At 44.3% G+C, this 11,340-nt stretch overlaps 1 protein-coding gene across 1 annotated transcript; it reads left to right on the top strand.

Moving 5' to 3' along the window:
* Positions 1 to 226: 226 nt before the first annotated feature.
* On the top strand, positions 227 to 10,444 carry LOC114797006 (uncharacterized). Its single transcript, XM_028991584.1, has 7 exons — positions 227 to 1,435; positions 2,877 to 2,950; positions 3,793 to 4,024; positions 4,160 to 6,345; positions 8,993 to 9,187; positions 9,274 to 9,376; positions 9,499 to 10,444. Exons 1-6 carry the CDS (start codon positions 1,189 to 1,191, stop codon positions 9,373 to 9,375), a joined length of 3,036 nt encoding a protein of 1,011 aa, XP_028847417.1. The 5' UTR covers positions 227 to 1,188; the 3' UTR covers position 9,376; positions 9,499 to 10,444.
* Positions 10,445 to 11,340: the final 896 nt, after the last annotated feature.

The following is an 11,340-nucleotide window of genomic DNA, read 5'->3' as shown; positions in this document are numbered from 1 at the left end:
AGGATAAATGGTCATGCGGTGCTACACACTCCTCACACCCGTGTCACACCACAGCCTTCGTAGGACAAGAAAAAGGGACGCTAGGCGACGCAGCCTGTGCCGAGCAAAACGACGCTGACGTCAACAACCTACCTTGATGTTCGAAAACTAGGACAGATGACGGACGGGCCCGGCGGCCAATCACAGCGCCGCTGGCCGGGGCTCTTTAAAAGCTCCACTAATCGGCGCTCGATGGGCGAGGTTAGGTTGACGTCGGGTTGCCAACAGAAGGTTACGAGTTACGATTTTTCTTTTTGAATAAAAAGGAAGAAGAAAATCTCGGACCGTCCTGGTCCTCCGACGGGCTCCGCGGTGAAGGCGAGCGTCCGCCGCAGCGGATCTAGAAACATCAATATATTTGCGCGCGTCTCTGGCGGGCGAAGTCGCGGCTTGTTTTTGCGTCGCGGAGGTCGGCCGATAGGCTGCAGCACGTTGCTACCGGGTTAAAAAAAGAGAGGGAGAGAGAAAAGAAAGCAGAAAAGCGCGAGTTAAACTGCGCGGATCGGCCGCCGGTCCGTCGCCCGCACGCCCGACCGGGTTTCTGGGGGGGGAGATCGGCTGCTCTCTCGGCTCCGTTCCCGCCGCCGTGGTCTGAGGAGGAAGAAGAGGAGGAGGAGGAAGATGATGATGATGAGGAGTGAAAAAGGTCTCTGGCGTCCGTGAGCAGCCAGGATCTGACAGCCGTGGAGGGACAAAACATCTCCCCTGGACCAAAAAAAACTTTGCACAAACCGAGACAACAAGATCGATTTTAATTCCTCCTCCGATCCGGCTTTGAATATGTATGTATATATATTTATTTAGGGGATTAGATATAAACATATAAAACCCGCGCTGGACTTTTCTCCAGCAGGACGCACGTGTGCTGCTTGTTGTCCACGATCCGTCATCATTCGGACCGACACGCGTGTCGATCACCTCGGAACTCGGGAATAATTCCACGTGTTCCGGTTCCTTTTATTTCCTCAGCCGGTGGACTTGACTGTTGCGAAATAAATGTTTTCGGTCTAACCGTGTAAAGTTTCGTGGAGGGGGGCCGGTCGTGTGACCCCCCGTCCCCATGGAGCGCACGCCGGGTCACGGAGCGCGTGGGCTCCGGGGGAGTTTTTAACGCCGAACCCAGAAGCAGCGAGGCCGAGCGGGAGGAAAATGGCTGGCGACGGCGAGCCGGACCTGGCGGGGACCCTGGACTTGTCGTCGCCCTACTTCGAGGTGATCGGCGGCGCGCTGTACCGCAAGAAGTTGGAGCGCGGCTTCGTGCACTACCGGGAGGTGCTCGGCGAGGAGCGGCAGCAGCTCAGCGCCATCGCCAACTTCCACCAGAAGCGGCCCGGGAAGACGCACCACGCCCTGGAGGACACGTACCGGTTCGTGGCGGAGCACTACTGGTGGGAAGGTAAAAAAAAAAAAACCCGACCACACCCTAACTTCTCTGTCGAGCCTCATCATTCTCTTATTAAAACCGAAATAATAATAATAAAAAGAGGAGGACGCGTCGTTGAAAGTGAAAGCTGAACTTGTAAGTAGCTTCTTGGAAATATGGGTGTCTGTGTTTTTTTTTTTTTTTTTTTTACTTTTAAAAAAAAAAAAAAAAAAAAAAAGTGAAACTTGTCCCTGCTTTCAAAAGGAACCTGAAAATCTTGCAGGCCGGACGAGGCACATCTAGTTGTGTGAGGATGCTGTGGTGTGAGCGCAGTTCTGCCACAAAGTCCTGGTCGCTTCCTGAGATTCCCTTCCATCCGTGAAGCGTCCGTCTGAAAGCAATTGCAGCGACCAGAAGTTTGGGCCAACTCTCCGATTAATTATGAACAAATAAATAAAATACATGGCTTATTACCGGAAAAGGACATTTATTGACAAGGTGCTGGGAGCATTTGGACAGATGTACAGTACAGGCCAAAAGTTTGGACACACATTCTCATTCAATGTGTTTATTTTCATGACCATTTACGTTGGTAGATTCTCACTGAAGGCATCAAAACTATGAATGAACACGTGTGGAGTTATGTACTTAACAAAAAAAGGTGAAATAGCTGAAAACATGTTTTATATTCTAGTTTCTTTGCTCTGATTACTGCTTTGCACACTCTTGCCATTCTCTCAATGAGCTTCAAGAGGTCGTCACCTGAAATGGTTCTCCAACAGTCTTGAAGGAGTTCCCAGAGGTGTTTAGCACTTGTTGGCCCCTTTGTCTTCACTCTGCGGTCCAGCTCACCCCAAACCATCTGGATTGGGTTCAGGTCCGGTGACTGTGGAGGCCAGGTCTCCACTTTTTGTTAAGTAAATAAATCCACATGTGTTCATTCATAGTTTTGATGCCTTCAGTGAGAATCTACCAACGTAAATGGTCATGAAAATAAAGAAAACACATTGATGTGCGGTGTGTCCAAACTTTTGGCCTGTACTGTATATATATAAAAAAAAATCCTATTGGGTAACACACACAGCCATGAACGAGAAGACCCAGGTTCAAACCCCACTAACTACCATCGTGTCCCTGAACAAAACATTTAACCCCGAGATTGTCCAGGGGGACTGTCCCTGTGCCGTCCCACCAATGCCGTAAATGTAAATATGTGAGTCTGCTGTGATGAAGGCAAGCGGTGGTGATTTTGATGAGTCTTGTCCATAAACTTTCACATCCATTACATTGCACTTCGAGGTGTAACTCGTGTTTGTTCTGACTACTTCTGATGTTCTCCAGCAATAATATATATTTTTATTGGGTGTTGTATATAGGGGTACATTCTCCATCCCTCTTATGTATAAAGTGTTTGTTGGGTCTATCATTGATAAACCATTTATTAACTGTGTTTTTCTTGTTATTTTTCTCTCAGGAATGTACCTCCAGGTCCGGGACTTTGTCTTGGGCTGTGAGGAGTGCAAATTCACCAAGGCTGAGGGACATGAGGTAAGACCAGCACCTTTTTCAATTGTGATCATGGTTTAACTTTAAAAAAAAAATGCAAATTTAATTTATTATGAGGCAGTTTGGTCCATTTCAAGTGTAATTTCATTTGAAAGCAGTCCCTCACACAAAACAATCGGAGATCAACAGGTACATGTATCTGTATTGCATGTTAAAGAAGAAGAAAGACGCATTTAGGTGTGAGCTAGATGATCATACTGAGAGAGGGTGGTCTGTGAAAAATGTAAACCCATGTAAGGCCTGTTACAGACAGTCAAAAAACTTTAATATTGGGTGATCAGAAGGGTTATTTAGAAATGTGCAGTTTTTTTTTTATTATTCCTATTTTATTTCTATTCCGATTTATGGGATATCTTCATACATACTTTTCAGCAACAATTTGTCTTTCCAATGGAGTGTGGTATTTGTTAATTGCTTTATTGATTATTAAAAACCATTTTGATGCTCTTTGTACAGCTGAAAACAGTTGCACTGATTGTATTGAACATTAATATGAGTTCCCCTGGCCTGTCTGTGGTCCTGCAGTGGCTAGAAATGGCGATATGTATAAATATTCATTATTCTGGGAAATGGTGAATGGTGTTGATGACACCTGAGGCTTTAGATACAGTATTAGGGGACCACTAAGACCTATATAAAAGCCCCTAAAAATCCTGTCATGGGCCTTTAAAGGAACAGTAAGACTGGACTAATTCATACTAGTGCTAGTACATCAGCAGATGTGGTTTCAGCTACCTTTGAACATCAGCGTAGATAGTTTAAGTAAGTGGTGTATCTGAAGAACTGTGTGTTGCATTTTATGAACATCTTTCTTTCTTTCCCAGTTAAAGGACAGGTCCGTGTCTAGGACGGTGATGTCATACAGCCAGGAAGTCTTGAGCAAGCTGAAGGCCCAGCAGGAGGCTGGGCTATTCTGCGACATAACATTAAAAACAGGTGGTGGCCATGCCTTCTATGCCCATAAAGCCGTTCTTGCGGCAGTGAGCGAATACTTCCAGGAAGTCTTCACCGAGATGGACTCCGCCTCCGTTCCACAGTCCTACGTTGACCTCACAGGTACAATAACACACAATTCCCTGCCATCTTTAATACCTTGTTTATTCAAATACCATCTAGATGTACAGTCTGATGTCTGTTGAGAGATGTGGAACAGTTAAAGAAGTTAAATTTTTCGTCATTCTCCTCTCTTAGGCTTTAGTGAAGTGGGCTTTATGCCTTTATTGGAGTTTTCCTATACCTCTACGCTCACCTTAAGGCTAGAGAACCTTTCAGAGGTCTCCACTATGGCCAGGCACCTCCGCATGTGGCCTGCACTAGAAGCCTGTAAAGCCATCCAGAGGGAGCAAGAATCAAGCCACGAGTCCCAAGGATCAGGAAAAAATGATGGGACGAGTCCTTCAAAGATGCATGGATCTTCTTTGGAACTTCGGAATAGTGAGAGAAACTTGTCTTTTGCACAAAAAACTGATCGATTGCACTGTAAAAGGAAGCGAGAGAATAGCAATGATGGAAGCCTTGCTGAATGTTCTGGAACAAAAAGGAATTATGGAAGCCATAGCAGAGCGCACTTTGCATCTGATAACTCAGAAGTAGAAGAAACACCGTTTCAGAAAAAAGCACCATCTGATCACCCTCAGCCTGATGGAAATGGGTTCCCCTGTAGTCCCAGTCGGCGATTGAAACTAATGGACTTCAAATCTCCGTCCAGCAAGAAGAAAGCGTCCGCTCGCAACATGTCACACATCTCCTCTTCTACCAGTCAGGAATCCGTCCGAATTCTCCGTTCGACGCCTCATGCTGCCCTGGCTCTTCGAAGACTGCTTCCCAAACTCGACTCTTCAAAAGGCAAGAGGAAGAGGCAAAGCTCTTCATTTATCTCCGGTGCAACTTCTTCTGTGTCCAGAAGGTTCAGTTACCAGCCTGGTCCTTCTGAGTCTAAATCACAACCTGACTTGACAAAAGCCACACCTGCCACTCCTGTCAAGGTGAAACAGGAGCAGGTTGAGGAGGAGGTTCATAGCCCACGGATGCAGGAGAAGTACCGCCTGCTCAGTGTCTTGGGCCTTCAGAGGAAGTCCCTGCTGCCCGGCCCAGAGGAGCTCACTGGCTGGAGACAGAAGAAGCGGCTCAGGAAGTTGAAGGTGAGCAGCTACTCGCTCACAACGCGGCGGAAAACCACTACGCAAGGCGCAGAATCGCAGCCCGACATGCTGTGTCTGCCAAGGGGGATTGGGTCCAGGATGGGGTCCATGGCACAGATCAGCTCATCCCTGTCTCTCTGCGACATGACCAGGGTAGGGATGCTCCAGAGGGGCATTAAGGTGGAGCCCATGGAACCCGTCTCTATCGGAGGCATCAGGATGGGAAAGAAGAAGCACGCAGAGAAAAGTCAGCCCTTGCTGTCCACTGTGAGGAACACGCGCAGCAAAGTGACGCTCCCAGACCTGCTGCCGCGTCCATCAGCGCGTCAGAGGGAACGTGGCAGGAGGGAGCGCAGACACTCCGTGCCGGGACTAGAAGCACCTTCCAACACGTCCCAGGCCCGGGCTAGAGCTTCGAAGCCGCCTGGGAATGTACCAAAGAGAACTACTGTCAGGATCAAACAGGAGCCGGTCGACCGCGAGTTTCCCTGCAGAGCGGCGCACGTCCAACAGCGCACGCCGAGGACACTTCCCCTTCCATCCGGCCAGAGGGACGACGTCTTGCACACGCGGTCGTCGGGAGTGTCCGGCCGAACGCTGCGCTACAACAGCAGGTGCCTGGCTATGCAAGTCAGACAAAGCTCAGCCAGGGGAAGGAAGAAGCCCGAGAAGCCAGGCTCCACCAGCGCCAAGGTTGAGAGGAAGGAGTTCAGCAGTGGGGCGAACGACAAGAACCTCCATGAACATCCACTGTACAGGGCCATCAAAGAAGAACCAGCGGACCCGCTGCCGCTGTCCACGCCGTTGTCTGATCCCGAGAGCCCGGAGCTGGGCAAGCGTCAGAGCAAGCCTTCTGTGAAGCTGCTGGACCCGGGATTCCTCTTCAGCTTCTGCAGGCCCACGTGCATCAAAAGGGAAGAGGAGAGTGTGGACATCTGCCTCACGCGCTCTGTCGCCTCGCGCAGCAATATTCCCCTCAGCAGCCTGGCTTGTGGGATCAAGAACGACTTTGGACTTCGTAGGAGGCGCTTGGTTGAAGATGGTGGACCAGCGTTGGATCGGCAGCGGAGGCAGGTGACCCGAGCTGTACCAGCCCCCCAAAGGAAAACCAGAGCCGCTCTTCTGAAGGTCAAGACGGAGCCAGAGGAGCGACGGGTGACCCAGAGGGTCACCAGGGTTCAGGGACATCTACAAACCAGCGGGCAGAGGCGCAGGGTGAAGACAGAGCCGCCAAAGGTACAAGTGTGTGTTTCTAGGGAGTCTTGGGAAAGGGCGAGTACAGACTTCACATTAGTGTCTTGTGAAGTTTCAAGCCCCATTCCTTCTGTCTTGGGCGGGGTTTCAAGCTTCCATTTTGAAGCTTGAACTTCTTCTCCATAGACGTTTACTTTACTTGAATTCTTCTGTAATTAGTAAACAGGAACAGCTTTTTTTTAACAAAAGACATGTCCCAGCACAGTTTCAGTAGAACAGAAAGAACAACTTTTCAATTTTGAGTACAAAAGTCTCTAAAAACTTTGTTTTAATGAAGTCTATAGATTTTCAGCCAGTTTTATTTTCAGTAGACCCACAAACAACCCATTTGCAGCTACAGATTTAACGTTCAAAATCAACCAACTCCTGCTTTTCAGTGGTAAATCTTCTGAATGTGGTTATAAGATGTATAAGTAAAAAGTATAACAAAACATTTTTGGTTCATTACATTGTACGTATGAAGAACATCTGGGCTGCGTGATACTGGAGCGCTACTGTCATTTCCACTTTATATATATATATATATATATATACACACACACACACACACACACACACACACACACACACACACACACACACAGTACAGGCCAAAAGTTTGGACACACCTTCTCCATCAATGTGTTTTCTTTATTTTCATGACCATTTACGTTGGTAGATTCTCACTGAAGGCATCAAAACTATGAATGAACACATGTGGAGTTATGTACTTAACAAAAAAGGTGAAATAACTGAAAACATGTTTTATATTCTAGTTTCTTTGCTCTGATTACTGCTTTGCACACTCTTGGCATTCTCTCGATGAGCTTCAAGAGGTCGTCATCTGAAATGGTTTTCCAACAGTCTTGAAGGAGTTCCCAGAGGTGTTTAGCACTTGTTGGCGCCTTTGCCTTCACTCTGCGGTCCAGCTCACCACAAACCATCTCGACTGGGTTCAGGTCCGGTGACTGTGGAGACCAGGTCTCCACATTTTGTTAAGTACATAACTCCACATGAGTTCATCCATAGTTTTGATGCCTTCAGTGAGAATCTACTAATGTAAATGGTCATAAAAATAAAGAAAACACAGGTGTGTCAACATTTGGCCTGTACTGTATGTGTCACACACACACACACACATATATATATCTATATATCTATATATATATATGTATATATATGTATATGTGTGTGTGAGAGAGATAAGTGGTGTCACACGTTATCCCCTGAACTTGACTCAAGGTTCAGCCTTGTGTAGATTAGTGGTGGGGTGGTGGTGTTATTTTGACAGCCTGTGTTCTGGTGTCCCTTATGTGCCTGTACAGCAGTCACAAACATTTTTCTATGGAGAAAACATCCATTAATTCTCCCTCCTGTTGCTCTGTTCTGGTTTTAATACAATTTATTGTAATACATTAACTCTTATTACACACTTGGATAAATCAAATAAATAAGTGGTGGCTGGAAAAAAAATATATCTAATGGTAGTGTATAACATTTAGTATTTTAGTAGCAGGAGAATCTGTTTTTTTTTTTTTTTGGTTTGTTTTTTTAAGAGTCGCCACTTTTTACCATCAAGCCACTTGCTTATTAACATGAGAGAAAGTGTTCAGATGAAACCTTCAGGAATGTTGGAAACCATCCCCATAACTTAAGGTGGTGGAGAGATTTGAAGAGACTATATCTTTAGTTGTAATAAAATGCAAGACTCATAAATGTGTAGGTGTGTCCATACTTCTGACTGGTAGTGTATTATTTAATATAGACAAAATTATTGAATACCAGGAACTAGAGATGCCTATAATTTCATGGCATTAGTTGTTGCTTTTGCTATTATGGTCATGAAGAATTTGTATTCCTGAAGTCACACTAGTAAAAGACAGAAGTAGAACGTGAAAGTGCTTCTGCGGGACGCGTGATTTGTAGCGATTAGTTTAACGTCCAGTCTGAAAAAAACGGCAAAGATGATGGTTTGAAAGGAGACACTGTTGACAGCTTCTCTTTCCTCCTCGGGCCGAACCTGTACATCTAGTGAAGCAGGTTGGGCTGGATTCATGCATGGAATTTATTTCTATTTGCTTTTTGTGCTGGCAAGTCCATATTTACAGAAAGGGGGCCTAGCGGTTAAGGAAGCGGCCTCGTAATCAGAAGGTTGCCAGTTTGCATCCTGATCCGCCAAGGTGCCACTGAGGTGCCACTGAGCAAAGCACCGTCCCCACACACTGCTCCCCGGGCGCCGGTCATGGCTGCCCACTGCTCACTCAGGGTGATGGGTTAAATGCAGAGGACAAATTTCACTGTGTGCACAGGTGCTGTGCTGCTGTGTATCACATGTGACAATCACTTCACAATCAATTGTTTCAGACCAGTTGTCAGTGTGGGTGGGAATCTCTTGTGGTGATATATTCTGTCCAGGCGCCCACTTCAAAGTTCTGCCTTTTGCGTTCCATCAACGTCAATTAACTTTTACAAAAATTTTATTTTCACATTTGTACCTTATGGATCAATATGTGTATGTTGAAAATGTAAGTTTTTTTTTTTTTTTTTATGTAAGATTTTACCCCCCCATCCCCTCTTTTTTTTCTCTATTTTGGTAGATCAACGTCAGTAGCCACATGCTGAATGTAACACATTGTCCTTTTCCCTGCAGAACCTGGGGAAGCTTCTGCCCCTGCGCAGCCGGCGCTCAGTCCTGCTGGAGTCCATCAGAAGGGTTCGGCTCAAGCAGCTCAAGGGTCGCAGCCAGGCCCACTCGTGCCTTCAGTGCCAAGCATCGTACAGAGACTGCGACGCCCTCGTCATGCACCGGATCAGGCACATCGAAGGAAAACACTGGCCCTGTCCTGTATGTTCTCCGTTCCTGAGTAGTGCTCAGTTTTGGTGATATAGTTAATATCTTATATTTTATTTTTTACTCTTTTTGTCCTTCAGCTTTGCAGCAAAACATTCTTCCGTCAGAAAAATGTCCGGAATCACATTCGGACACATGAACCCAAACTGTACAAGTGTCGTCAGTGTATTGCCATCTCTTAAGGTTCGATACAGACATGCACCAGTGTTTGACACGTGAATAAAAATCAAGATAATATAATTATGTGAGAATGTAAACCTTTTGGTAATGAACATAATCATTCACCATCAATCTTTCTGTTTTAGGTGGAGTCTTAAACCGTGAAGGCAGTGGAGAATACAGGTGGAGAACCAAGCTGGTGTGTGTGTGTGTGTGTGTGGGTGGGTTCCAACTCTCCTCCCTTTCTTTTTTTTCTCTCTCTACCTGTTGGATGTTAGTATGAATTTTTTTTTTTTTTTTTTTTTTTTAAAGAAATGTTTCCTGCTTTAAATGCAATGGCTGTGAATACAAAGAGTTTGTCAACCTTGAATTTATTCAAATGTTGGATGTAATTATCAAAGCATATTAATAATGTGGGTTTATCTATCATCATTATTATTGTTATTTAAACTTTCAGAATGGTTTTCGTGACTACAGGGCATGACCTCTGGTACATAGCCTGGTCATCATGATTGCATATGTACATTTTGAATTGGTTTTTGAAAGGCTGAAATAACTATTAGTACTTCAACTATTGCTATTGATGTTATGATTATTTTTTTATGGAGATCGCTTTTTGAGTGCACTTAAAATGGTAGCATTGTTGTAAACCTAAGAAACCTTGGACATATTGGACTGGAAAATACTTGAATGGTGGCTTAAAGTTTGTCAGGTTTTTTAGAGCACGTTTGATGACCAGGTTTTAAAAAGCTTACATTGTGAAAGTTTGGAAGGAGTTAATGTTAAATATTTAGAAGATTGAAGTTATCCATCAATATGAACTTGTTAAATATAAAGCCGTTTGCCTTTCTTGTGTTATTGACTATAAAATGTGTTTTTTGGAAGAAGAATCCCCTCTGAGCCACGTGAAACCAAAAGGTGGAGAAGAACTGGTCTGAAGCAGAAGTAGTTGTAGGTTTAGTCACGAGCTTCCTCTTTTCTTTCTGTAAAGACTATTTGCTGCTTATATTTTGGCTGGAAAGGGCAGAATGTTTTTTTTTCCCCCCTAAAAGTTGTCTGCTGCCTACTTCTTTAAAAAAAAAAAAAAAAAAATCACAAGTAACGTACTACTACTATTACTTTTTGGTTTTTAATTTGTCTGCTACCTTTTTATATTTATAAACTTGACTCATTTACTGAATATGAATATTGGTGGAGAAATTTTAATGTAAAAAGTTAAGCTTTTTGTCAAATGGTTGTAGAGTTAAGTTGTAAAAACACTGAAAATGGACTTAATAAATTTTGAATTTTATTCGAATGGTCTCTTGACTCTACCGATAAAAGTTGACCGTTATATCATCATTAGTTCTGACCTGGCCTTTTTGATTAGATAAGATGAATCCTGGCTGTGACAGTAACTTGCAAAATGTTCTGTTTCATTGCAGAAGACAAATCTTAAGTCAATTAAATACTAAACACCATGAATAAGTACAGTCACTATTTTTCTGGAATCTTAAATTGTTTGTTATTCCCCACTTTGATTATAATCACACTAATTGTGATGATTTGGTTACATTGACGTTATGTCTTTGCGAACATACAGAGATGTAGAAAGAATTAGCAGTATATGTACAGAAACAAGTTATTTTTTTAACTTTTTTATTGTTACAGTTCAAACTCTTTTTAAGACATAAAAACACATTTGGGTCTTTCCTCTTGACCCCACCAAATAACCAAAGCACGACACACAAGTCAAGTCATATTTTCTGTTCTGAAGAATTTTTAGTTGATTACTGCCGATTTAGTTTTCTTACATTTACATTTACGGCATTTATCAGACGCCCTTATCCAGAGCGACTTCCACTCAGTAGTTACAGGGACAGCCCCCCTCTGTAGACACTCAGGATTAAGTGTCTTGCTCAGGGACACAATGTAGTAATTGGGATTTGAACCTGGGTCTTCTGGTTCATAAGCGAGTGTGTTACAACCACTAGGCTACTACCACCCCA

This window comes from Denticeps clupeoides, chromosome 9, assembly GCF_900700375.1.
Source record: "Denticeps clupeoides chromosome 9, fDenClu1.1, whole genome shotgun sequence".
Classification (NCBI taxonomy): Eukaryota; Metazoa; Chordata; class Actinopteri; order Clupeiformes; family Denticipitidae; genus Denticeps; species Denticeps clupeoides.
Note: the sequence above shows the minus strand (reverse complement) of the source record. Positions and strands in the feature narration are given on the sequence as shown.

Coding starts and splice junctions, on each gene's coding strand:
- LOC114797006 (XM_028991584.1), top strand. CDS start 1,189: ATGGCTGGCGACGGCGAGCCGGACCTGGCGGGGACCCTGGACTTGTCG. Junction 4,025..4,159: donor GTCCTACGTTGACCTCACAG/GTACAATAACAC, acceptor CTCCTCTCTTAG/GCTTTAGTGAAGTGGGCTTT. Junction 6,346..8,992: donor TGAAGACAGAGCCGCCAAAG/GTACAAGTGTGT, acceptor TTTTCCCTGCAG/AACCTGGGGAAGCTTCTGCC.